This window comes from Esox lucius, chromosome 15 (genome assembly GCF_011004845.1).
Source record: "Esox lucius isolate fEsoLuc1 chromosome 15, fEsoLuc1.pri, whole genome shotgun sequence".
NCBI classification, from domain to species: domain Eukaryota; kingdom Metazoa; phylum Chordata; class Actinopteri; order Esociformes; family Esocidae; genus Esox; species Esox lucius.
Genome location: NC_047583.1, coordinates 21,022,081 through 21,048,338, shown reverse-complemented (window position 1 = coordinate 21,048,338; position 26,258 = coordinate 21,022,081). Strand labels below are relative to the sequence as shown.

The 26,258-nt window shown below is 41.1% G+C and overlaps 2 protein-coding genes across 3 annotated transcripts in view; one reads left to right on the top strand and one right to left on the bottom strand.

The window, feature by feature from the left end:
- The window catches only part of rps6ka5 (ribosomal protein S6 kinase, polypeptide 5), a 37,871-nt gene extending 16,425 nt beyond the window's left edge, over positions 1 to 21,446 (bottom strand). The window contains exons 1-12 of one of the 2 annotated variants that reach the window (XM_010898622.4): positions 21,182 to 21,446; positions 12,941 to 13,012; positions 12,332 to 12,550; positions 11,116 to 11,231; positions 8,864 to 8,965; positions 6,881 to 6,964; positions 6,195 to 6,298; positions 5,195 to 5,345; positions 4,807 to 4,968; positions 2,883 to 3,014; positions 2,438 to 2,571; positions 1,463 to 1,556 (exon numbers count right to left, since the gene is read on the bottom strand). In XM_010898622.4, coding sequence (XP_010896924.2) covers positions 1,463 to 1,556; positions 2,438 to 2,571; positions 2,883 to 3,014; positions 4,807 to 4,968; positions 5,195 to 5,345; positions 6,195 to 6,298; positions 6,881 to 6,964; positions 8,864 to 8,965; positions 11,116 to 11,231; positions 12,332 to 12,550; positions 12,941 to 13,012; positions 21,182 to 21,251 — 1,440 coding nt within the window. In that variant the 5' untranslated portion in view covers positions 21,252 to 21,446. The remainder of the gene's footprint in view (positions 1 to 1,462; positions 1,557 to 2,437; positions 2,572 to 2,882; positions 3,015 to 4,806; positions 4,969 to 5,194; positions 5,346 to 6,194; positions 6,299 to 6,880; positions 6,965 to 8,863; positions 8,966 to 11,115; positions 11,232 to 12,331; positions 12,551 to 12,940; positions 13,013 to 21,181) is intronic. The other variant, XM_020054324.2, reaches the window with a different exon arrangement.
- A 973-nt stretch (positions 21,447 to 22,419) lies between these two features.
- slc30a1b (solute carrier family 30 member 1b) lies at positions 22,420 to 25,723 on the top strand. The gene is given in 3 exon segments (XM_034297439.1): positions 22,420 to 23,002; positions 24,821 to 24,965; positions 24,967 to 25,723. Coding segments are annotated over 3 exon segments (1,485 nt in total).
- Positions 25,724 to 26,258: the final 535 nt, after the last annotated feature.

Below are 26,258 nucleotides of genomic sequence, written 5' to 3'. Positions count from 1 at the left end.
GCCTTTCACTTATTCGATTTTATAACATATTACTGTTTTCTTGTCTTGCACAATTTGATCTTTAAAATAAGTGATGACAACAGTAATAAAACAAACAGAAAACGATTGTGCAACATGAACTTGTCCTCCGTATTGAGTAACAGGTGGCCGAAATGCGTCCAGCTTTGAAGCAACTTTGTTATACGACTTCTGGAACTGTTTGATGCGTTAAAAAAATTCTAATAAGGTAAAAACGCTGAATCCACTTTTCCATATTGTATCAAATGAAACGCATCTTAATAACAATACAGCTCTCTGATTGATTGAGAGATGAAACCCTAACAGAGTGGCTGAAGTGAAAGGACCATGATAAAGTGGCAGGGGAATAATGTCCCTGTGTCTGGCTTCCACTGCAGCCCTGGATGGGCAGAGTAGACTCTCTCATTAGTAGTCTGAGCAGGGGAACAAAGACAGGGAGAGGTGGGGGGCAGCAGGGGAAGCTGGGGCTGCATCCCAATTCTGCGTCCTTCTTCCCAAAAAGTGGCCGCTTTCCGTGCAGGTGGTCTGCATCCTGGATAAAGCAGAGGGTGCAAGGGCACTTGGGGAGAAGTGGGGAGAGATGGACCACTGATTGAGAGAGGTGGGGGGGTGGGGGCGGGGGGCAGCTAGGAGGCTCAGCTTTGATCTAGGTCACAGGCCCTCTCTCTGCCTGCTTCCCAAATTGCATCCTATACCCATTTAATTGCAATACTTGTATTCACAGCACTGGTCAGTGGTAGTGCACTATATCAGGAGTATGGCTCCATTTGGGACACAGGCCTCTCTGAGGTACAGTCACTAGCAACCCAGCAGAGCTCATCATATCTAAAGTGGTGCTCCAAGGCCTGAAGAGCCCCAGCTAATGAACCTGCCCCATATCTCACACACACACACACACACACACACACGCGCACACGCACGCACGCACGCACGGACGCACAATTGTGTGTATTTTTTTTATTCACTAATCTCAAATCCTTAATGAGATCTGAGGCCCAGATACGGACATAAAATAAACGTTTTATGTAGGTAGAAAATGAATCTAGGCCTATATCTAGTGGAGACGCCTCCTATATGTGGTTCAGCTGCTGAACTTGATTAAAATAGATACAACTATCTCAACAGTAAGGGCATAGTGTTTATTATGGGACAATAGGAAGGAGAGACCAGAGGGATATGAAGAACATCCCAGGAGGAACCCAGCTTCCACATTCATCTTCCATGTCCCACTTCTCTGACTTAATAAGGCTGTCCGTCTTTTTGCCACTTGTCCACTCTGTCAAATAGCGTCTATTTCGGATGGCTTTTCATTTGCATGTGATATCAGCACTTGTAAAAAGAGATTTGATCTCAATGAAAATAATCGATATCACTAAAAGTTCAAATGAAAAGAGAGTTGATCTAAATGAACTTGACTGACTAGGGTTTCCGGAATAACCCTTACCTGGTCATGGTAGATCTCATGACACTTCACAATGTTGGGGTGGCCGTCACAGAGCTTCAGAGCTGCAATCTCTTTCTGGGTCTGGGCCTCCATCCTAGAGGGGTTCATGACAAGAAGGAAGGAAAGTGTCATCAGAAGGTGTTGCACCTGTCAGATAGTGGCAATACTAAAATAAGTTTCACCACTATAGCTAATTCTTGTCAGGGAACTGTCAGAATCGACTTCAGCCAGCTAGTGTAATAATCACATAGCGGTCTCCTGTGAATTCTGTGGCCCTGGCCTTGCCAGGAATTGATTTCACACAGTTAGGCAATGCACAATAAACAGAGTAAAGAAGGTTTGTACACTTTCAAAAAAAAAAAAAATTCAATTACATTTTGTTTTGAAAACTGCAAGAAATCAGAGTAAAAACAATATCATTAAGTTTTCAGTAAAAGAACATACAGATTACGGTGAACACACTGAAGTCGTTTACCAAAGGGGTACATTTGATTGTATTAATATTTGTGCGTGTTAAATGTTGATTTCCCTATCTAGTTAGCTAGCCAGCAAATAATAAACACACATTAGTAAGCGGAAGGCAGAGCTAGTCTGCGCCTAGTCCAGTCTGGCATGACAACGACCCTTCAACATGAAGTGGCCAGGTTTTAGGAGCTTTAATCTCCCAATGCTTCTGGTCTCACAATCTGAGAGGGCCTCCAACAGATTGTAAACTAGTAAAAAAGAGCAGTGAAATGGACACTTGTTTTGCATACAGGATAATGTGTATGGAACTTTGGACTGTGCTGGGGTGTTAAAATCCGGTCTGTTTTCACAAGACATCTTCACAGGTTTTATTGAAAATGAACCATACAACGTGAACCGCCGGTGTCTCTGCAAGGACATCCAGACAGGAAGCACATTAGTCAAACTCTAAACACGGTGTAGTCTGTAAGGATTTGGACAGTGGGACCAGGTAAGACTAAGATACAATACCTCTTGCTGACTATCTTCACAGCATACTTCTGCCCTGTCTTCTTGTGGATGCACTGCCTACAGATGGAGAAGCTGCCCTCCCCCAAAGCATTGTCTTTCAGGTCCATCTCATAGTTCATATAGAATGTAGAGTCCTAAAGAGAGCTCTTTTTAGTCAAATCACAAACAATACTGTTTTCACAACCATACTGCCCCCAACTCCAGAAACTGTGTATTCATATCTGAGCAAAAGATGAAACAGAAAAGACAATCAAGAATCTTCTTGAAGTACTAAAACTGCTCGAGATGAATATACTGTAAATGTTTGCAGTGGTCAAATACACAAAAGAATGTTAATGTTGACTTTTATATTAGTGAAATTGTTCTAGTGTGTGGATGTAAAGCTCTGACCCCAATCCAAAACTGCAAAATACATCCTGGCAAGCCCTCTCACACACAGGTGTACCTTCATCATGGCACAGCTGGCCACAGCGGCCGACCCTGGTCTCTGTGATCCAGAACCCCTATATAGCTGTAACGGGTCATCCATCACGGCGTTCCTCTTGAACAGGATGGAGGGGGCCATGAACGAGTAGCCCTGTACAGAGAACACACACACGAGAACAGTTGGAGACGGTAAAGATTCAGCATGAACTGGAGGACCGATGGACCCTCTGCACAAAATAAACGGTAGAGAAGCACAATGTACAGAACTCTTGGTTACAAACGACAGATGTGTTTCATGTTTCTTCCGAGTCGTATTCTCAATTAGACGGAAAAGGCACGCAATGTTTAAGCTGAGAACCAGTCACAACCTGTCAATCCAGTGATTACTGTGATGTAAGCGTGAAAATGGATGTCCTTTGTTGGTTGTCCATCTGTGCTCACTGTAAAAAAAAACAAAAAAACTGTCATCTATGACAGGGTTGGGATGTGCTGCCTGGTTACATCTGTGAAGGGCCCAGGGCTCATGCGCACACGTGCGCAAGAGTGCACACGCAAACAGCTGCGTAGCATGCCTGAAGAGTAAGAGCCATGGATGGACGGAAGGCTGGATAAATGGGGAATTGACGCATGAGAATGCCCAAATTGCTAGGCTTCAATATTTGATTGCTCCCTGCTGTGAAATTACATCTCATCGGAGCTCTAAAGCAATTTAATTTTGTTTTGTGAGGCGAGGCGGGAGAGCAGACCCCAGAGTTAAAAGTTGTGATAGCAGCCACTATCTCCATCTAACGCAATTGCAAAGGCCTGTCTGCAAATGATAAAGACCAGCCTACAAATTCCAGTAGACGTGCAAGGCTGGCTGCGGGCGTGAAATAAAACAAGCCGAGCCTAGATTAAGTTAGCAATCATACGTTTAAGGTGTAATTGAGGCAGACATGGTGATTCTCTGGAACTGTAACCTTTCATTCCATCAGAGAAAAAGAGAGAAGCCCCTTTAATGGGCCCTATTGATCAGCCAGGCTCTGGAAGCCAGGAGGCACGGCAATCACAGCTGGGATTTCACGCAATATACCACATCAATCAGACAGGGGACCACAAGCCGGCATCCAGCTGTATTCATAAAGCGTCTCAGGGCTGCATATCTAGGATCAGGTCCTTCTGTCCATATAATTAGGATATAAAAGGAAAAAGTGATCCGAGATCAGGACTCGTGCTCGGATGTTTTACGAATAGGGGCTCTGGGCCACATTATGGTTCAAAGCTATAACATAAATAGTCATTCATCTGTTAGGCCTGTACAGACTGCACATGGTCATGATTATATGCATTTAGTCAATTTGAATATCAATATACACACATGCAGGATTGCACTGACGTTAAGCAAGTTATTGGGGATTACTAAAGATGTCAAATGCTGAAGAGTGAAAGCTAGCTTCAACACACACACACACACACACACACACACACACACACACACACACACACACACACACACACACAAGCAATGTTATGCCATTTAATGCATATCAACGTTTACATTGTAAAACAGTAATTCATGTCATAAACCATAACAGACAATGCAGAAAACATAGTTAGTCAAAGAAGCGTAGGCCATATTTAAAAGGGCTTTGATGGAACGCTTTTCTTCCCACCTGACAGATGCATTGTCAGACAGGTGAAAGGATCTTCCTCAAACCCCCTCTGTCCCACCTGACAGATGCATTTTTCAGACAGGTAGAAGGATCTTCCTCAAACCCCCTCTGTCCCACCTGACAGATGCATTGTCAGACAGGTAGAAGGATCTTCCTCAAACCCCCTCTGTCCCACCTGACAGATGCATTGTCAGACAGGTAGAAGGATCTTCCTCAAACCCCCTCTGTCCCACCTGACAGATGCATTGTCAAACAGGTAGAAGGATCTTCCTCAAACCCCCTCTGTCCCACCTGAAAGATGCGGTCACAGTTCTGAGGAAGAGCGGCAGGGGAGTAGGTCGGGTCCATCTCTGTGAACTCCTCCGCAAAGTTGCTGACATCCAGCTCATCCCTGATCACCGGCTTGAACGGGGCAGGCACCCTCTTGGCTGCCAGGTCCTCCCAGTTGAGCTTCTGAAAGGGGAGGAAATGCAATCAAAAACATTTATATTTACAGGAGTAAGCCTAGTCCAATATCAGTTGTCCTGAATAGGTGTTGGTTATAGCCTGGTCTGACATCGGTTTCAGCTGTACTGCAGTTAGGTGATACCCTGGTCCCAGATCTGTCTGTGCTGTAGAGGAGCTACTGGACAGATTCAGGACATTCCCTCCAGTTTACACAGCATAATCTCTCTGCTACCTGGTAGAATGGATGTTTCTTGACATTGTCAGCTCCATCAGGCCCAGAGCCCAGTCTCTTCTTTGGGTCTTTGATGAGCAGGCGCTGGATTAGGTCTTTGGCGAGAGAGCCCATGTCTTTTGGGAATGGGGGATCCTTCTTAGAGATCCTCCTGAAAGGTGACAGAGGTCAGAGTTTAATAGGATTACGCGATTTTAATTCATGTTATTGCAGTAATACATATATCAGGCCAATTAAAATGTACAACCTTTTTCCCAAAAAAGTTGGGAAGCTGTGTAAAATGCAAATAAAACCAGAATGCATTGATGTGCAAATAATTTAAACCCTATATTCAAGAGAAAATAGTACAAAGACAACATATCAAATGTTATAGCTGAAAATAACATCATCATAAGATTCAGAGAATCTGGAGAAACCTCTGTATGCAAGGGACAAGGCCGAAAACCAATAGTGGATGGCTATGATCTACGGGCCCTTAGATGCCACTGCATTAAAAACAGACATGATGGGCTCAAAACATTTTCTGTGAACACAGTACATCAAGTTAAAACTCTACCATGCAAAAAAGAAACCAGATATAAACAAGATCCAGAACAGTCAACGCCTTCTCTGGGCCCGAGCTAATTTAAGATGGACTGAGGCAAAGTGGAAAACTGTCCTGTGGTCTGACAAATCAAAATGTAAAATTAGTTTTGGGAATCATGGATGCCGCGTCCTCTGGGCTAAAGAGGAGAGGGACCGTTCTTATCAGAGCACAGTTCAAAAGCCAGCATCCATGACGGTATGGGGGATTGGATGGCATTTCACCATAAACAATAACATTTCACAGTTTCGACATTTGAAATGTTGTCTTTTCACAATTTTCTATTAAATATAGGGACGAATGATTTGCACATCAATCAGTTTTTTTTTGTTGCATTTTACGCACAAATGATGGATGTTGGGAGCGAGACCAGTTACAGGCCTGGCGGTACAGGTTGGGTTATGCAACGATGCTTACTTGGCGATATCTGTGTGGGAGTTCTGGTCTCCATCGACGGTGAATGGTGAACCACCCGTCATAAGTTCGTACATCAACACCCCGAGGCTCCACCAGTCTACTGCCTGGAATACAGTCAGATACCCCCCAGATAATCAACGTTTGGGATTATTAAGTACAGCCCATGTACACAGCTACATACATACAGCTCCGGGAAAAAATTAAGAGACCACTACACCTTCTTTCCTTTCCAAAAATGTCAAAAAGGGAGGTTTTGAGTGTGGTTTTCCTTTTTTTTAGAAAGGAAAGAAAAAGGTGCAGTGGTCTCTTTTTTCCAGAGCTGTATACATTCACAGGGTCAGGGCTGTTTTGGCAGCAAAATGAGGACCTACACAATATTAGGCAGGTGGTCATAATGTTATGGCTAATTGGTGTATACAGTACAGCCCATGTATACTGCTGCATTCACATACAGCCCATGCACGTACCGTGTGACAAAGACGGTATTCCAAGCTGCCTTAATGGTAGCATGTTGTCTTAAGTATGCAGCTTGGGACGGCACCAAAAACACCTGAGGCGGTTTTCAGTGGCACACGGAAGACTACACCCAGTTATTAGCAAGCTAGACTTGAAATTACCTGTTCAGCTTGCGCATTTGGCTTTGTCAAACAGTGGTAATAACAAGCCCATTGAGGGTAATAAATTACCATGTCATGGCCAGCCGCTCCTCCCTCTACGATCTCTGGAGCCATGTACTCTATGGTGCCACAGATAGAGTAAGCCCTCTCTGCCTGGGAAATAATAGGAGCCAAAGAAACGACATGAGTTTTTTGTTACAGGGCTTAATACTTCCAATACAGTTCCAGGAAACAGTGAAGTAGGAAAGCATGGTGGTTCCACTGAAACAACACAGGAAGTTAAACTGAAACAATGGTGAAGGGGAAAAAAAGGGAAGAAAGTACTGGTAAATTGCATGGTAAGAAGAGAGCTTTGCCATGGCCCCAAAGTAACACTGAAATTGTGGTGAAACTACATATTAAGTAACAGGTAAAATACAGGATATTTGAAGTACAGTGCTGAAATAACTGGGTAACAACAGGAAAGTAGGAGGAATCAAGACAAAAGTCCCAGCTTCAAACAACAACCCAAAAGGAACTTGTTCCAGTAGTTAGCCTGAGGTTTTACCCTCGTTTCTAATCACTAACATTTTCAAACCCCCTATGATTGACAGAACGTGATGCTTGAAAGGCTTGGCGCTTCAGGAAGAAAAGAGAATTGTTGTTAAGGAGAAGAGATTAAGCACCACAGAACTGAAAAGCCATCCTCTACCAACGGTACTAAACATGACCTACTGTACAAACACATTACACACAGACATTTATTCTGTAATATTGATCCACACACAGGGACTGTATACAGTAGAGAATGACCATACAGAATGAATGTGGACAAAACCCTCATTCAGAATGGCTGCATATAAAATGGTACCATATTCTTTATAGCTTATTACATTTGACTAGTCAAATGGGCTCTGTACAAAAGTAGTCCACTTTATGGGGAAGTGTCACAGACAGCATAACCACTGGCTGCACGTTAAAATCTTCTCAAGTGGCATGGGCATAAAATAGAACCACTGCCTCAAACATCCGGACAGAGAGACGCACCTGATGCATAGACTGCCTGGCCTAGTCCTGAGTAGCATAACCACGTATCCATTCCTAGAAAAAAAGCATCCGCCCTGGGTCTTTTGTGGACATTTTTACAAACATGTTTGAAACTATAAAAGGTAGCGACCTAGGCACCTTACAATGACAGACATTATTCCAATGGGGAAGGTGGGTTAGGGGAGGGCAAACGTTTCAGGTTGCAGGAGTTGCTCATATTCCTCTGTCAACTTTAGGTGGGGCGGGTCACCAGTGGTAAGTATAAAAAGGATTGCATAAGTATTCACCTCTGGAAAAAAATATTCACAATTTGTTTTGGGTAATGAAGTGGGATTGATCTTGTGCGTTTATTATATCAATTAAAAACAAAACTGTGAGTCTTTGATTAGATACGTTTTCACAGCCCTAAGTCAATATGTTAGACACACATCTGGCAGCAGACTAATAATGAATCATTCTCTAAATGAGTATTATAACTGAGTTCTTGGTAAGTAACTCTGGTGTAAAACTAAATTAACAGGCTTTCTTCTAGGATATTGTCTGGGCTTATCTACAACCATTTCTTTCATCTTAAATACTCCCCAGACATTGCCAATATCAAGCATACCCATACCATAATGCAGCACTCAAACATAAAGAGACAATCACTATGTAATGGGTTATTTTGGATTTGTCCAAATTTGACATCTCTTTTTCAGTATTACATTAATAGTTATTGTAGGTCACCACAACTTGGTAGATCCTGAAGTTCTACCATAGCAACACATGAGCTCAACAATTGTTGCCCTTTTATCAATCACCAACCAAGAGCTGTGTCATTACTGTCCTGCTGCTAATTTTAGAGGGATTGTTTCTTTTGTCTGGGTGGTTTTAATACATAATTCACCATGCTTAAAGAAACACTACAAGTTCTTATTATTACCCATCTACCAATCAAAGCCCATATTGTCAGAATTTCAAAAAGGAAGGGAGGTCTTCATAGTTGAAACTGGACATGAAATGTGTTTATCTGTAACGCATGCATACCTCATCAAACTCCTTGCTGAGGCCAAAGTCTGTGAGCACTATGTGACCACAGGAGTCCATGAGGATATTTTCTAGCTTCAGGTCTCTGTAGACTATCCCGAGCTGAAAAACATTGAGAATTAGCAATGCTTCTCTACTACAACAATGTGGAATCAGCAGCCAGCAAATGATCCAGGAAGAATTTTAAAGGTGCACTCCAGTAGCATGATCACCCCATCGAAACTCCAAAATCACACTGTTCAGCCAGCAAACGACCCAGGAAGAATTTTAAAGGTGAACTCCAGGTGCATTATCACTCTAATGAAACTCCCAAAAAACACTGTTCTAAGGTGATATGACCTTGTCTAAAAGTGACCTCACCTTGTCTCCGGAAAGAGATTTCAGATGGATGATCATGTGACTGGTGTGGCTCTTTAAGGCCAGGTTCCCAGACATAGGTTAGGCATAGCTCTGGACTAAAAAGCATGGAGAATATCAATTAAAAATCTCACAGGTCTTTGTTCTTTATTTTGAGTATTAGGACCTACATAGTTATCAAAATGTTTGAATAAACTAGATTTTAAATTACTATGATATTGGTCTTTGAATCGAAACTTCAAAAAAATCTATCTTTATAATTTCCCCCCTCTGTCCTATACCTAGGGCTGCATAATAAATCAAATGATAACCGAAATTGCGATACTGACATGGCCTATACCCAAATCGCCAACCTCTGCGATTTTCAGCTCCAAAAAAAGGTGAATAAGATGAGCTTTACTCGAGGCCATGGGCCCACATTGTTCAAATTCAAGTGAATACACGACAAAAACGGCATGTTTTGCGAGTCAGTACCGGGAGTTCTGGTTGGGTAAATGGGTTCATTCAAACGCCAGGGTGTAGGTCCAGCCTCGTAGTTTAAGCCCATGCAGTCTCTTTATACGTGACATGAATCAGCTATTTTCGCCTAGTGAATACGATATCATGTGTATTATTAACATGATATCAATATAAAAAAATATATAATATCACAGTTATCGTTAATACAGGCATATCACGACACCTCTAATCTGGACTCATTTTGTTTAAATCCCTGATGGTTTGAGTTAACACTGCTACTGCTAGCTAAGACATTTTAGTCAAACAGCATTCTGGTTCCTTTTTAATTAACACATTTTGAGGAACACAGTCTCATGTGCGATTTGTCAGTTCCAGCACATATTTTATCCCAAGTCCAGCTCAGGTCCCACTTATACCACAGCATGGTAATAACTGGTTTTGCCTTCAGCGTCGGTGCCTACAAACATAGGCCACTTAATATGGGAGACAATATACCTCAGGGGTTGAGAAATGGTGCCTAACCAGCTACGGTAACGGCACAAACGCCAGTGCATTAAATGAGCAGTTCAACGAGTGGTTGGACACAGGCTGCACCTTCAGATTGATAGTAAGTGTAGAACAGAAAACACTGAACTTTAACTGGATTTTTATTCAGTTAAACAGCACATTATGTAGGCTATGATCTCTATTTTAAGGTGAGATTATCTACGCCGTTTACACCCATGTTTGAAAATAACCGTAATCGCAATATTTGTCAAAGAAATTATGATCCAATATTTTATCCAAATCGTGCAGCCCTACTTAAGCTATATCTGAGAGAAATAAAACGCTGGATTTTTTTTTTCCATTTAGACCACTACCTATGAATTATTCAGCATCTTGATTAGCTCCCACATGCACTTCACCATTTTAACAGCTACACTGCCAGGCTTATCTTTAGATGGATGTGTGTGTTTGCATCATAGAGCAAAACCACAAACACTTGCAAGTTCTAGAGAATCAACTGAATCTATTATTTTGTAGCCTCAAGTGTTCGGCCTTGACTGTTTTTATAAGACTACTTTGAACAAAAACACCCATGTCCCTCAATGAATAACCATTCTACGTAACTTTATAGCTCAAAGGGTTGGGGTTCCCAGTAACTTTCATAAAAGTAATCCCGGTGCAATTTAATTCATAAACAGTGCTCATAGCAGTGGATCCGCGTGACTTACTGTGTAAAAGGAAGACATATTTTGAATGTGATGATGCCTTACTGTCTCTGCCTCATTGTTTCCTAAATAGCTTTTTAGTCCAGGAAAATGCTCAGCCTATGCTTTACCTTAAAACCTCAACTGAGACAAGACAACGTTGAATGATTTCCAGTAAACTGCACCCTTTGCTACACCTAAATCAAGCTGAGGACAGAGGTGTCAAGAGGTGTACAGATAACTAACCTGGTGTAGGTGCTCCAGGGCCAGAACTATCTCTCCACTGTACAGAGCCACCTCCTGTTCTGTGAAGCGAACCCTCTGCACCAGGTGTGTGAAAAGCTCCCCACCATTCACATAATCTGTCAGAATAATGAAGCAGGTACAGTATGCACACATAAGGTTGTTGTTTATGTCAAGATAGGTGGTATAATTTCAGAATTCAAAAGTCTCCCTAAAAGAGGTTTAATTTATTCTGTAACAATCTGTCATTATGGTACTTGATATTCATAGTTCATCTACTTCATTGTCCCCCCTCTGAAATCTGTGAGGGCACAGTGATTCCGTTTACACTGATAGGACAGATGGCAGGGCTATTACAAGCTTTTAGAAATGCAGACTTTGCAAGGTGACCCCCACCCCTGCACATGACCTAAAGTCATACAAGTTGGAACATAGGCCCCTCCCCTCACAAGCAGCACTTTTTCTCAGGTACCCAATAGGTCAGCCATGATACATTTTCAACCATTTGTAACTTTCCGATCGACATTTCAAACAGAAATCCTCTGGGACTGAATAAAAGACCTGCACTAAACATGAAAGGCATCATCTAAAGACAGAGGTCTCAACAAAATCTCTCTTAGTTTTGTAAAAAAATAACATGTGCATTCGTCAATAGTACCAATGTGCATGGACACGGTCTGGCACGGAAACATCAGTCAGTGATCATCCCTGGTATACCTTGTAACAAAATTTGGCACACACATCGCAAACACTGTCAAAACACAAAATATTCATAACCAGACAGTGGAGCTATAATAAACACATTTATATCCCTATCTTGATTTGTTTGATAGTGTGATCCAATTTGTTGCATCTGAGACTTATTTAAACCACGCAAAATCTCAGACACCACTGCCCCAATTTATAATAAACATGGGTGAATGATGCTGCTTGCCATAAAGAGCTGGCATTTACAAAATGACACTGATTGGCCCAAGGGCTGCACTATAGTAATTAACTGAAATCCATTAGTCACACGCAATGTCAATTTGCTAAACCATTTGTGGGGGATGACATGTTTACAGTTGCCTTGCATTCAAGTCTTCATTTAAAAATAGCTTTCCATGAAGAGAGGGCAAGGAAGTAAGAGAGAGAATAAGGAATTGAACAAAAGCATCAAGAGAAACAGAAAGAAAAATTACAAAAAAAGAGAGAGAAAGTTAAAGCCAGATATCCAGACCCAGTATGAGGTGCAGCTTGGTGTCTGTCTGGAAGGCATAGTGGAGGGTGACGAGGAACGGCGACTGCCTGATGTGCTCCAGAACCTGTCTCTCTGTGCGTGTGTGTTCTGCTGTCTTGGCCTTCTGTACTATTGTGGCCTTCTTCAGCACCTTCATGGCATACAGTTTCCCTGCATCGTGACCACTCACTTTACGCACCAGGAACACCTTGCCATAGGCTGATACGGGTGGGGGAGGGAAGAAAAGTAGAAAAAGATGAAAGTTGAATGGAAACACCTCCATGTTGACTGTTGAGAATAATGCATCTAAGTGACAATTTATTCGCCAGTTCTGGTCATTTTTTCCAAACAGGTGGGATTGTTGTTTTTCTGCTACTTTACCAAAATACCTATTAATGGAAATTAAGAGTATACCATATTTAGCATTTTAGAAAGATTAACAGTAAAACTTCAGTAGCCAGTAGTAATGGAAGAGAAATTCCCTGGGTTTGAATGGGTATTCAACCTGGCCTCAGGGCAGACCATAGGACTTGGAGCTACCCAAAAACACATGTAATATCCAAGGTACAGGCTCTGGGGCCATTTGGGGGCGTTAAAACGGTCCCTTACCACCAGTACCCAGCACCTTCAGCAGCTCGAAGTTCTCCATGCCCACCCTTTCAACATGGCCAGTCAGGTTGGCTGTGAAAACAACAAAACAGATGACAGTGACTTACAGAAATCCTTACAAACAAACAAACCACCTCACCCCTAGGAACACAAATCACACTTCAGCTACACTGGAAACAGTGGTAACATCGGCATCGTGGCAATGTCACGCACCACCAGAAACCAATTAAGAATCCTTAATTGCCATGCATCTATTTTGGGACTTACGAATAAATCATGTATACCCTAGTAGCTGGGTCAGTGACAAACACGTTTTTAAGCATGGAGAAAAATGCAAATAAAAGCTCCTTCTTTCATTTGAATGTTACGTAGACTGTCTATATTTTTATTAGGTTTAATCTATGAGGTATATTTTCTGGCATTCATGCTTTGATAGAAATAGCGGGAAAGATAGAGTGCAGTTTTTGCTGAAAGAGTACTGCGCCAAATTCAAATCTATGCTTCAGCAAAACCCTACGGCACAAGAATGTCATTTGCCCATTATATTTATGAATAAGCAGAAAACAGCTTTTTTTTACTGTTACAACTCAGGAATCTATCCGAAGTAACTCTGAAACAGAAAGAGGCGCTGCCAAGTGCAGCTAAGCCAATAAATATAATATACTAATAACATAAGCAGATGATTTCAGTCATGTGTGCATTAGTATGTGTGGCCAAAGTGGGCGTAGTGCATGTAATTCATGACAGAGGAGCACGGGGATCGACATTAAACGAGATTGTTGCCAACTTGAAATTACAAAATGTTACAATGTCAAAGGTTTTACTGAGACGCAGACAGTTTTTACAAGGACATTTTAAATAAACTCTCCCAAATCGATGGATATTTCATGAGTATTTGACCACTGAAATTCGTTACGACACCAAACTGCAGTGAGGTCAAGACCTTGGTGAAGACAACATGTACGAATATAAGATTCCCTAAGTATTATTGGGTTGAGCAAACCCACAGGTTCATCAGCTCTCTGGGTGGCTGGCATGTCCAACCATCCCCAGGTGAAGGCTGGTATGGTAACCCGTCAGTGGGCAGTGATTCTGAGGGAGGTTGAAAGAAATGGTCTAAATGTTGGTGGTCTCTTTTGGTAGAGAAATGCAATTACTTGGCAACAACTCTGGCAGACATTCCTGCAGTTTACGTGCTAATTAGACGCCACCTAAAAACATGACAACTGTGGCATTGTGTTATGTGACAAAACTGCATATAGGTGGCCTTTTATTGTCCTCTGCACCTTTGTAATGACCATGCTGTTTAATCAGCTTCTTGAAGTCACCTGTCAGATAGGTTAGATGGATTACCTTGGCAAAGGAGCAATTCTCACTAAGTATGTGACCAAGATTTTATATGTTTCGTTTTGGTGGAGTGAAGATGATTCCAATCTGAAAGTAGTCCAATTTGCCAAGATGAATGGATTACAGTTTATTTATTCTTTAAAACAGCCAATGAAAACCTGTAAAATAAGAAATGATTTTTAACTTGGTTTTGGTTAAAAAAATGTATTGAAAGGTGAAAAAAGCTCTGACATGATGTCAGGATTTCAGTCATTACAGAAACAAAAGCAGCATTTACAGCAGGCTAGGCATTTAGAGACAGTATATGCTGATATTTTTAGGTGTCTTCTTGGGTTCCAACCAAGGCTGTCAAATGTATATTTATATCCAAATTATATTACAATCTAAAAAATGACTACCGCTAAAAGTAAAGCTATAGACATTGATTTGCCAAACAGGTTAGGTTAACATCTTTCATTCTACTGCTGCTGGCATTAACGCATCCATTATTAAGGCTGATTGCACAGAGGCCGTTTTTTTTGTGATCCCGCAGAATTCGAAGAGCTGACATTAATGCAGCAGGGATGGTGTCAATGAAACGTGCACAACGTCCGCCAACTGGCATTGTTTCAACAGTGCAAGCCTAGTTTGAATATTGCAGGGTAAAACAGCAGCCGAGAACAATCTACATTTGAAAGTCTGATGACGTCCCTGGAACACAGAAATTATTTGGTTTCTGGAAAGTCGGTGGATTAATAGAACATAAAGCCATAATATTGGTTTAGTGACGAGGACACCCTACATAGCTCAATCAAAAGAATTTAGTCTGTTGCCAAACATCCCTGTCTGACAAAACTATTTAAATCAGCCAGACATATTATAAATAGGAAACGAGATGCATTTGGCTTTGAAAAAGCTGCTATGCAAGTATTACTGTAAAACAAACCTATCTGGTATAGTGGAAGGCCAGAGGCAATGATTGAAATCCACATACGCAATTACAGACAATGGCACTTTCCACCTGTGTATATTTGTATACTTCGTGGACCCATAGAAAATAGAATGCCACAAAATAAGGCATAATTAACATTTGCTACAAAGTTTAAACTAACATTAAGTACTTACACAGGATTTCCAATGTGTTGCATAATGTTGCCCTCTAGTCAGGACACAACGGGCACAACACTAAAAGACTTGTGAAAAAAATATTTTTAGCCACTGTGCTTCAATATCCTGTTGTTTCTTGTGGTTTTAGGCTGGCCGTCTTTGTAAGAACTTCTTGACAACTGCGGATGTAAAAAGTCTTTATAAAATACATTAAGTATAAAAAGGTAGCTGTAGTCAATCAGTAATCAGACCAGTAGCGTAAATTGCATTTATTAATTTATTATATTGATATAACCTCTACATAAACAAAAGAAGTGAACAGCATAATTATTTTATACATCTCCAGAAAGTTTTAACTTCGCTTTGAAGCTTCTCGCCACAAGCATGAATTAGCTAGCTGGGGAGTGCTGGTCATCAAATGTCTGCCTGAGAGGGCTCATTAAACAATTAGAATGTCTGACTGAACCAAATCCATGTCTCCATTTAACTTACCCATTGGCCAAGTCATGAGTATTTCCTTATTCTGCACAAAGACTACAAATGCTCAAAAGAGGATTCTATTCTAGCTACACACAGAGGAGGAACCAGAAAGATCAGACAACTGAAATTATAAAAACTATGTATGTTGTCAGCAAAAAATCCACTAGGGCAATTATGGAGCAGGCCCACGGCAAACTGCTCAAACCCCTGGACCTGGTAATAGGGCCAACCCTTAATGTCAATCCCTGACAAATAAGCTATGCAAACAAGAGTAGAAGGTGTGCTAGCCTAGTAGCTTTGCAAACACAGCTGCAAAGACTTGGGTAATATGGGAGAAAGCTGGCCTAGGTTAGGCTGTTCGATTTAAGCATGCCAGTGCACGTCTCCAAGCATGCTAGTGAACACAATCATGTCGTCTTGCACTCCAGAAAGAGAGAAAGGAAGAGAAAGACTACAAAAGAGTTCTGCCTCTGAACCATGAGAACAGCAATGGCAGATTTAATCTTTCCCTCAACCTCTATCTCAGTCGCTCTACTGACACTCTAACACCTCTGTCTCACATCTACCTCCCTCCCTTTCACTCATTCATTCATTCATTGTGCAACACAAGGCAGGCTAAAAAGATAAAGAATAGATTACTATTGCACAACACTTTTATCAACTCCATCCTTGCTCTCTCTCAGTCACCACCTCTGAAGACGAGGCTGACTGACAAGCTGACTGGCTGGCTGGATTACAAGCCCCAGAGCAATGCATGTCAGTCAGTCTACCACCCTGTCAACTCTGAGGGAAGAGGTGCAGATTGCATAACACCCATGCCTGACAGCCAGGCCAAACGGCCACACCAAGGGCCAAGTGGAATTTCACAGTTTATTCACAGATTTCACCGAGTTTGGCATTCTTACAGTCAGACCCTTGTTCATTTCTAAACACAATCGAGTTGCTAGGTGGACATGAACATCATGTTTTAATGGCTAAAGTGCATTGGTATGTAAATGCTGACTGATTCAACGTATGTCCACCTCCTACAAACGACTGGGAACTGGGACAGTTCTATTTCCATGTGGCATAGACAGCGATAAGACGACAAAAAAAATGCAACGAAAACCAAACGGCACAAACACTCAAAATCCACTTATCAGCCTGTTGCCATAATTCCTTGTGTTTACGGACAGTTAAAGTCAACACGATGTCGAAGATGTGTACAAACACATGATCAAAAGATTTATAGTGATCAAGCAAGCGCTCAGTGCTGAGTCAACGGTAACCTGGGAAGCCACACATCACAAGAGAAGAACGTGCAATGCACTTCGGCCATTAAAAAGTTCTCGTGTGGCCTAAGGGGGTGTAGTGGACCAAGCCACAGGCCCAAGGAACACATGAGTTGGCATGGGTTGGAATGGGTTAGAATCCAGCCCACTAACCTGACTTCCTCTCCCCCAGTCCAGCCCATTCCTTAAAATAAACATTAAAAGGTTACTGTAAAACTATTAACAACATACAAAAGGACAGGGTAGCCAGACCTAGAGCAATGATTCCAATCTAACACAGAACAGAAACACCCTTGAGCAAAAACAAGAGTATTTTCAGCCAGACGATTATTTATTTTGAGACATTCTCGCAAGTTTTATTTTTGACAACACACTTTATTTAATATTCCTGGCTTTCTGCATGATCACTAGTTTCTGTGCATTCCAGCTGGCTATGGCATCTGTACCGACCAAGCTGAACTCCCATCAAGAACCGGGGCATCAAATATTAAAGACGCAAGCATTCATCCCTTTTTAAAGCAGAGATCAACAACAGTTACTAATAACTAATGCAATGGGCAAAAGCATTAATAGGCAGCTGCAATTTGAAGACAGACAGACAGATAGATTGAGGCAGCAAGACGGACACAGCCAGGAAACATGAGAGATAGGACAGAGAGAAGGGACAGAGAGATAGGATAGAGAAAAGGGACAGAAAAGGGAGGCTGAACATAGCAGTCGCCTGATAAGCTCTAATAAGCCCTTGCCTGTCACTGGACGGCTGTGCTGCTTTGGAACTGCTTTGATAAAAGGGGACTGTGGACAGATTTTTGGCATTAATGTAACCACCCTCCTGTCCTCTCTAGAGGAAATAGAGGGCAAATCCATGGTAACAGTACGACACAGACAGATTCTTCACTTTTAAATGCATGCCAAACAAGGCAGAATCCAACACAACTAAAAGATAATTGGTGAAGGTGCATGAAGTCAAAGGCAACACTGGAGGAATAGGATAGAACGCCACATACCACACACCTCTAGGGATAAAGAGTACTTTCCAATACTTATATAATATATTCTCCAGTATTTCATCCCTTTTATTGAACAGGAACAGGACTTTTCACCTATCATGTTTTCCTGGTCCAGTACTAACTTAACTTAAGCAAAACATTAGGAACTGTAGCTGTATACAGTGCAACAGCCGGAATTCATATCCAGATTAGTGACCTGAAAGCACCTGTTCTAGCACCTGTTCCATTCGCCTGGTAAAATTGTGTCTATGTTTACATAGCCTATCCATATAAATACAGTTTGGCAATCTACGACCAATGCAACATCGCCAGAATTCTGATTAATAGGTTGTTTGGGTAGCTTCTTCATGCCTGAAATTAGCTGTAACATCACATGGCCTTCATATATCATTACATTTTACAATATTTGAGTAGAAAACATATCATACCTCTTGATTCTAGACTCCAGAGAAACTACATCAAATTGAGATTGGATGCTGACATTTTCCTCTAAAAATGCAGATGTAAACCGCAGTTTAGTTCAGTATTTTTGTTTTGAAAATGCACCGCTTATAGCCCTTCTCACAGGCCACTTTCGCACAGAAAATACTTTGCCACATTAATGTGCCCATGTTCATGTTTGCATGTATGTGCTTACTATGGATACTGAGGTTTTAACAATTCAATGTTGGGGGTCACTTGGCCTTTTACAATGTTGATAATGTGAATCACACTGCTGCTCTTTAAAACATTTTCATGCCTTCACGATTGTGGTTGCGAATGGCTCTCAAAATGTAGCATGTTGGAGCCTGAACCACCTATCAATCATTGCTTTTTTCCCCCAACCCATGGCCAGCTAGTGAAAAATGTGCTCTTGCAACAATTTGGATACCAGCCCATATGAAATATACAAGTTTGAGCTAATATCTAAATTCTGATGTAAAACCCATAGGTGAGGCATTTATTGCTCAGTTTAATTAATTATTTAATTTCATTTAAGAAATCTACTTTTTGAATATCTTTGTAGGCTGGTTTTATGCACAATCCAAGCAGACAAGGTATATTGTTCATTTCAGCTATAATAATAGAAGAATCACCAGATATATTCGGTATTGGTAAATATTTCCACTAAAAAAAATAAATCCCAATCTGTATCGGGTACAAAGATCCCATATCGGCCGGGCTCTAATATTGTAGCAGAAAGAGATCTGGGGAAACACGTTACCCTAAACCTTTAGGGTGGCAGAGTGGCCTTGTGGTTAAAGCATCTGACCAGTAACTTAAAGGTTGGTGGATAGAAGCCCAGAAGAGGGTAACAATATGCAGTTCTTGTTTTGTTTTTTTTACACATTTTAACAGGTAGGTTTGACAGAGAGAATACTCATTTTCAGCAACAAACAGAGCAATTAAAGTCACAATATCAGTTATTTGAAATTTCTTTCCAGGGGAAAAGTCCCACTTTGCAAACCAATCACTGGTTAGACGTAATAAAATTGACAATTGAGTTTACCGAACTGAAAAAGCCAGAGCAAAGCACCCACCTCCACAAATGACCCTTTGGACACCTGAACATAATTTCGGTTGGGACTGTGATTGGTGGTGATATGTCTGAGAGTGGAGGAGGTCAACTTTAGACAAGGTGAGATCACTTTTCGAGAAGTGGTGTGTTCCAAGTGCACCTTTAATGCAGGTGAAGCGTAGGAACTAGAACTATACTGTGCTATTACTTTCAATGCCTTCACAGATCCCCCTGAATGATGAAACTTATTCTGATATTATTTGCAGTGTTATATTCTAACTAGACAGTAGCCTACAAAGGCCTGGGGGAAGTTGCATTTTACTAAGTTTTACTGAGAACAATTGTTCCAGACTCTCTCCCATACAATTCCCACAGCCTCTCTGTCTGATAATAAACTAAAAAGCTAAAACATATAATTACTTGTAAGTGATTTTGCAGACGCTCTAGTATAGCGTGACACAGTAATGAAGGCACACTTTTCAATGGACTTCTATGCACTTCAAGTTGGTGATTGCAGCTTCTTTTGGTTATATGGAAAGGGTCCTGGGTTACTCCATGTGTTTCAGGAAAAACTAACCGCACACATCCTCCATTTCTCTTGTGTAATTTGAGAGAGTTGTGTGTGTGCGCGTGAGAGAAAGAGAAAGAATAAAATGGATGCTTTGGTAGTGTGGTGCCAATCACTAGCCTAATCAGTCTTATGCTATATTCAGTGCTCAGTGAATTTAAGTGGAAGCAAGAATAATTAAAATGTTATGGGTGTTGGATAATAGTTAATAATACTTGTTTAACGCTGTCAAACAAAGGCCAGCACATCAAACATTTTGAGAAGAAAATATTTCCTCTAACACTGAAAAACTGACAAGTGACAGATGACAGATATCAACTCAAGGTACTAGATCCTGACAGCCAGTTATGTCATGCCCAGCCATACCAAGCAATAATGACTGCAGCACAACTACAATATTAGAATACAGTGAAGTTCATGATGGGAAGATCACCTTATTTTACCCTTATAACTGACGCCAAAGAATTGACTTCAAGTCAAGTTATCTAGCTAACCATTAATACTGTGGCTAACTAGCTACTTAACAGTAAAACTAGACATTATCAAACCCTCGTCTGTCCGGGGCTCTCCATTATTCTACTTAAAATTAGCGTTTAGCTGGTTGGTGTTTTCTACTTGTCGACTTGTTTGAATGCTGGCTGTTTAAATGAGCCATTTTAAACAGCCGCCAAAATCATGCATGACGACGGTGAAGTTAGCTTAGCAAGTTGTACGGCTTACGATAACTAGTTTTTCCCTGCCTTTTTAGGACTTGTCTGGCTGCACTTGCAAACCCCAGTGGCAGAGTAATGTAACTCGTTAGTGGTTGTCATTTCATTAACTAACCTTCCAATTGTGGGTTGTTACCGTAGCTAGCTAATCACTAACTAGCTATATCAACAAATGTACTACTGTACGTAGCAAACGTTGAGTGAAGCTGGCATAAGGTACCTAACTACGTAACACACGTTAAAAATATAGTTGAAGCACAGAACAACGTACCATTTTTCAGCTCATGTTTTACAGTAAACAGATCATCTTCCTTAGAAGAGCCTTCCATCGAAGATGGCATGGTATTCCAAATGATCCCCAAAAAATGAACTTGCTAGCTAGTCAATCAGCAGCGTCATAGCTTACTATCTAAGATAGTTTGTAATTACAGAATCACATGTATCTAGCTAGCCTTATGTGGCTGCAATGTTGTGTTCACCATCTAGCTTTGGGAAAAAAATCTGGACATCTTCCCAAGCAAGACAAAAATGAGTCCACAAGATTGGGGGAAGGGGAGGTGGTGGTGGGGAATCACCACTACTACACCTTCACGACCAAGCCCCCGTTCAGCTGTGATTGGTGTTGCTATGTGGAGTTTAAACATCTGATTCGTCCATTTTGCGATCCATGACAGAGAGGCCCTCCTTCCGGCCCGGTTATTGGTTAGTTACTTGACAGATGAGGGGGATCACGAGACGGGGGCTGAGAATTTGCCAGCACAGCTGATCTATAAAATAGAGCTTTTCGATTTTTATTATTAGGATAGATAGAGGAATTGAATAGCAGTACAACATGTTTATGTAGACCTGCTGAAAGAAACCAGGAAGTCTGATATGCCTTTGTGGAATCAGTCATTTGGAGATTCTCTGCTCCATATGTCGGACAAGACATAGAATGATTAATCAGTTAAGACTGATTAGGCTATGAAATATGTCCAACATCAGGCTTCTGCAAAATACCAATCTCAACTCCCAGAATATAAACTGGCACTGACTGTAGACATACTATAATACATGTTGCCTTAGGCCACCACCTTGTGGTGAAGATATGGAATGCTGATTTTAAAGAACGGCAATCCGCCTCTACAGAGTAGCCTGTTATTTGTTATAGAATTATTCTAAAATAACCTTTCATGTCATCGAAATGCTTTTATCACAATGAATTGATTATTTCTCTCTCATTGTGCTTTAGTTCACTGCAAACAACACTGTCTACAGTACAAATGTAATCTCAATTAAAATATTTTTTCCATTAACTTGATTGACATTTTCTCAACGAGTTGCACCGGGAAAAGAATCTTGCCGCCCTCCGTAAATTACAACCGCAGGTTTTGCAATAGCAGGTTTTGGTAGCTGTCCAAGGTGCTTGCTGAGCTCGCTGGTGGTCAACGAGTTTGTTGCCACTTGCTCATAGACCGAGTTAGGATGTATAGAGACATAGTTGTACACCGTTACATTGCTGCAGTTCAAATGGCTTGGGAACAAAATCGTCTTCGACTGCTTTGCATGTTGTCCATGACTTCTGCTTTTTTCATTGTTGAGGTTGCGGTCAGCCGTGTGACTGCCTCCCTGTCAATGTTGTCAGACTCTTTTCATATGCTCTCGGATGTCATAACTCTGGTTGTGGCCCTGATTGCTATGCGCTTCTCTGAGACAACTCAAGCAACGAATACAAATACATTCGGATGGGTTAGAGCCGAAGTGATGGGTGCTCTGGTCAACACAGTGTTCCTGGCTGCCCTGTGCTTTTCCATCATAGTTGAAGCCATCGAGCGGTTCACAACGCCTCACGAGATTGAGAGTCTCCAGGTGGTTGTTGGAGTTGGATCTATGGGAATTTTTGTGAATTTGCTGGGTCTTTTGTTTTTCCACAGACACGCAGGACATGGTCACAGTGGACAGGGCCACTCGCATGGAAGTTCTATTGTAATTAACACACTTCATAAATCCGAGAGATTATTAGGGAAAGAATCCGGTGAAGATGACACAATGCGTCCGATCCTAATTGATTGTAGTCTGAAGACAAGTGAACGCAGAGCAGAAGAACATCAAGGTCTGCTGTCTGCTGATCACCGTTACTTTTGTAGTGTAGCGGAATCATTATAGCTGATGTTACTAATTTTCTTAAGTTTAGTAAAGACATGAATGTTGACATCAAGAGTTGTGGAAAAAAACTGCAAATCGATTTACTTTTTTGTAGATTAACACATTTTTGTAAAGAAAATTTGGTTATTTAAATGAACTAAGAAGATAAACAAATTAGTTAATGTTAAACCGGTTTACCAGTCTATTGCAGTACAATTCCCCTCCCAGTGTCATATGACAAAGATTTTGCTTTGTCTACTTACTAAGTAGCTTTATTTCTTTGAATTCTGTTGTGGGCTTGCCAGTTTGGTAACTACTATTTATTCGGACAGATCTACAGCCTGAACGATTTAAACAGTTGACACCAAACTAACTCGCAATGTTTAAAAGGTCGTTTTGATACAATATTTAAATGAGCTCCCTATTCATAAGAATGCAAAATGTTTGTCTATTGACTTACATGGAAATTGTTCGAAATTGTTGGAAATTTGGCACTTGTTCTCCTACAAAAGTGTTTCCCAATCCTGGTCCTGGGGATACCCAACGGGTACACGCTTTTGCCCTAGCACTCACATGCCTGATTAAATGTTGCCCTACCCCTTACACACTTGATTGATGTAATCTGGGGTATAGCACAAAATTCTGGGCCCTGTACATAGGCAGTCTCTGAGGGTCGCTCCCCTCTTTATTCAAGATTCAGTTTCGAGGGCCCCTCTACATGTTAGTGCCCTATGTGCTTAGTACCTATTTTCCCCCGGTCCAACGCCACTGGATGTAATCAACATATCATCAAATCTTTAATTTGAATCAGGTGTGTGAGTGCTAGGGCAAAAACAGTGCTGGTGTTGATATGTTCAGTCTGTTCCAACTTGAGTTGCTTGTATTCTAATTGTTGCTACTGTTTACGTTTAATTTTCTTAAAACCAGCATTGTTTCACATGTTTAGGCTGTCCCAAATTAATTAATTAACCCCAAAACCATATATCTTCAAGCCACAGTGAACAAACAACCTTTTTAATCACAAGCTTAGGCTATCCCAACATAAGGTGTAGTAACTACGACTATATTAATTAACATAATATGCATAAATACCCTTAACATCTAACATCATCTCTAGAAGACAGAGGCACCAAACCAACCTTGTTTCAGATGTTTAGGTTATCCAAAACTCTTAAACATGTATCAACTAAACTATTTTAATTAATGTCATTTCCATAATTTAATTATCTTAAGAATCGTTTAAGATAAAAAGTTTGTTTCATAGGTTAAGGCTATCCCAAATTCAAAGTCTTGAATAGGCACTGTGTAGAAACAATAAAATGACTTGTCTCCTCCTCATCTTCCCTTATCAACTGACACCAGTATAGTACCAGCTAGTGCAGGACGGTTTAGGGTGGGAAGGATCGTCCTACGAGTGTCTATAAATTGAGCATGAGGAGATTACAAGACAATGCAACCTGATGGACCGGCAAGCAAGTTTAAATGGAGAGTATGTCAGTCACTTGGATACGTTTTGTAGAAAAAGATTATTTGAAATATTAAATTAAAACATTAACTGGAGATGTCTACTGGTCCTTTTTGCTAGTTTTTATGCTAGTGGTGCAGTAAAAGTCTTACATATTGTCCCTTTAAATGTAAACAAGCTACAGTAGTAGCCAACCAAATGTCTTTTTTATTTTCCTTTCCTTAATGTACAGTATTGTATATTGTCATGCTTTTTGGAATGGTGCTTTAAATCCAATGTTATATTTTTATTATTGTCATTTTCATATTTTGTACTCCACAGAAATCCCAAATGTGGAGAAACTTGAATCCCACATGTTCCTGGGGGAGTTGAATGACAACCATCATGAATCTGCTTTACAGCTCAAAATGCAGGGTGTCTTCCTGCATGTGCTGGGTGACACTTTAGGCTCTGTAATTGTTCTGGTCTATCTTCATGTATGTGTGGCAGCCTTGTCAGGCTGGGGAGATCTGTGTGAACCCATGTTACAACCACAACCCAGACCACTCTATCCACCACCCACAACATATCAACACATCACTGGTTACCATGTTTAGTAGTAGTACACAGACTAGCAAGCACATCGCTGGGCCTTGCTGGGTGCTCTACCTGGACCCCACCCTTTCCATCATAATGGCAGCCATCTTGCATTGTATCAAATTCCCTCTCCTAAAGGAATCTGCCCTCATCCTATTGCAGACTGTTCCCAAACAGGTCAACATAACCCGGCTGCTTTGGAAGCTGAGGAACCTGGATGGTGTCTTGGCTGTCCACGACCTACACATCTGGCAGCTGGCAGGGAGCAGGATTATCGCCACCGCACACATCAAATGCCTAGACCCTGTTGCTTATATGGGCATGGCCAAAAAAATCAAATCCCTCTTCCATGATGAAGGGATCCATGCCACCACTGTACAACCAGAGTTTGTTACCATTCAATCTGAATCTAATGTTTATGTCTGTGAACTCTCCTGTCGGAAACAGTGTGCCCCGAAGCTGTGCTGTTGTAGCTTTGACCGATCAGCACTGGGAAGGACTGTTGGAGAAAAGTTTGTTTCCTTTTCGTATTACTCAACAGAACAACCATCACCCTTAATACGACAGTTAAACTCGGCTGCTATCAAGCGAACGGCCACACAGAGTGCTAAGGTTGACATTTACACAGAAGCAGAATCCTCAGTGTGATAATGACTCAAACATGTTGCAAGCATTTTGAAACTGAAACGTTAGTATCATATGGTCAGTAAGATTTTCTTAGGCACAACACAAGGCAAAGTGCTTGGATTCAACCCTTACCTGTGGAACATAGGTAAAATACCACTAATCCAAAGGTGCTTTACTGCTATTATAAACCAGTTACCAATGCAGTTACAAAAATACAAATATTTTATGGTATACAGTGTCATACAATATTTAGCCAAGAGCGTATTTACATTAAACCAATAAAGCACAATGAGGTGTGGTATATGGCCAATACACTAATACCAATTATGTATATATACCACAGCTGCAAGTAGAACCGTTATGCAATGTCATACCTGTGGTATATAGTCCCATATGCCATGGGATTTAGTCAACCAGCATTCAGGATATGAACTACCTGTTTAATAATTTAACTTCATACTATAATGTATGTCACAGCATGGTTATCCTAAGTGATACTCATACAACTACATTTCTTTCCTAGTGTCTACATCAGGGGTATTCAACTTTTACCCTA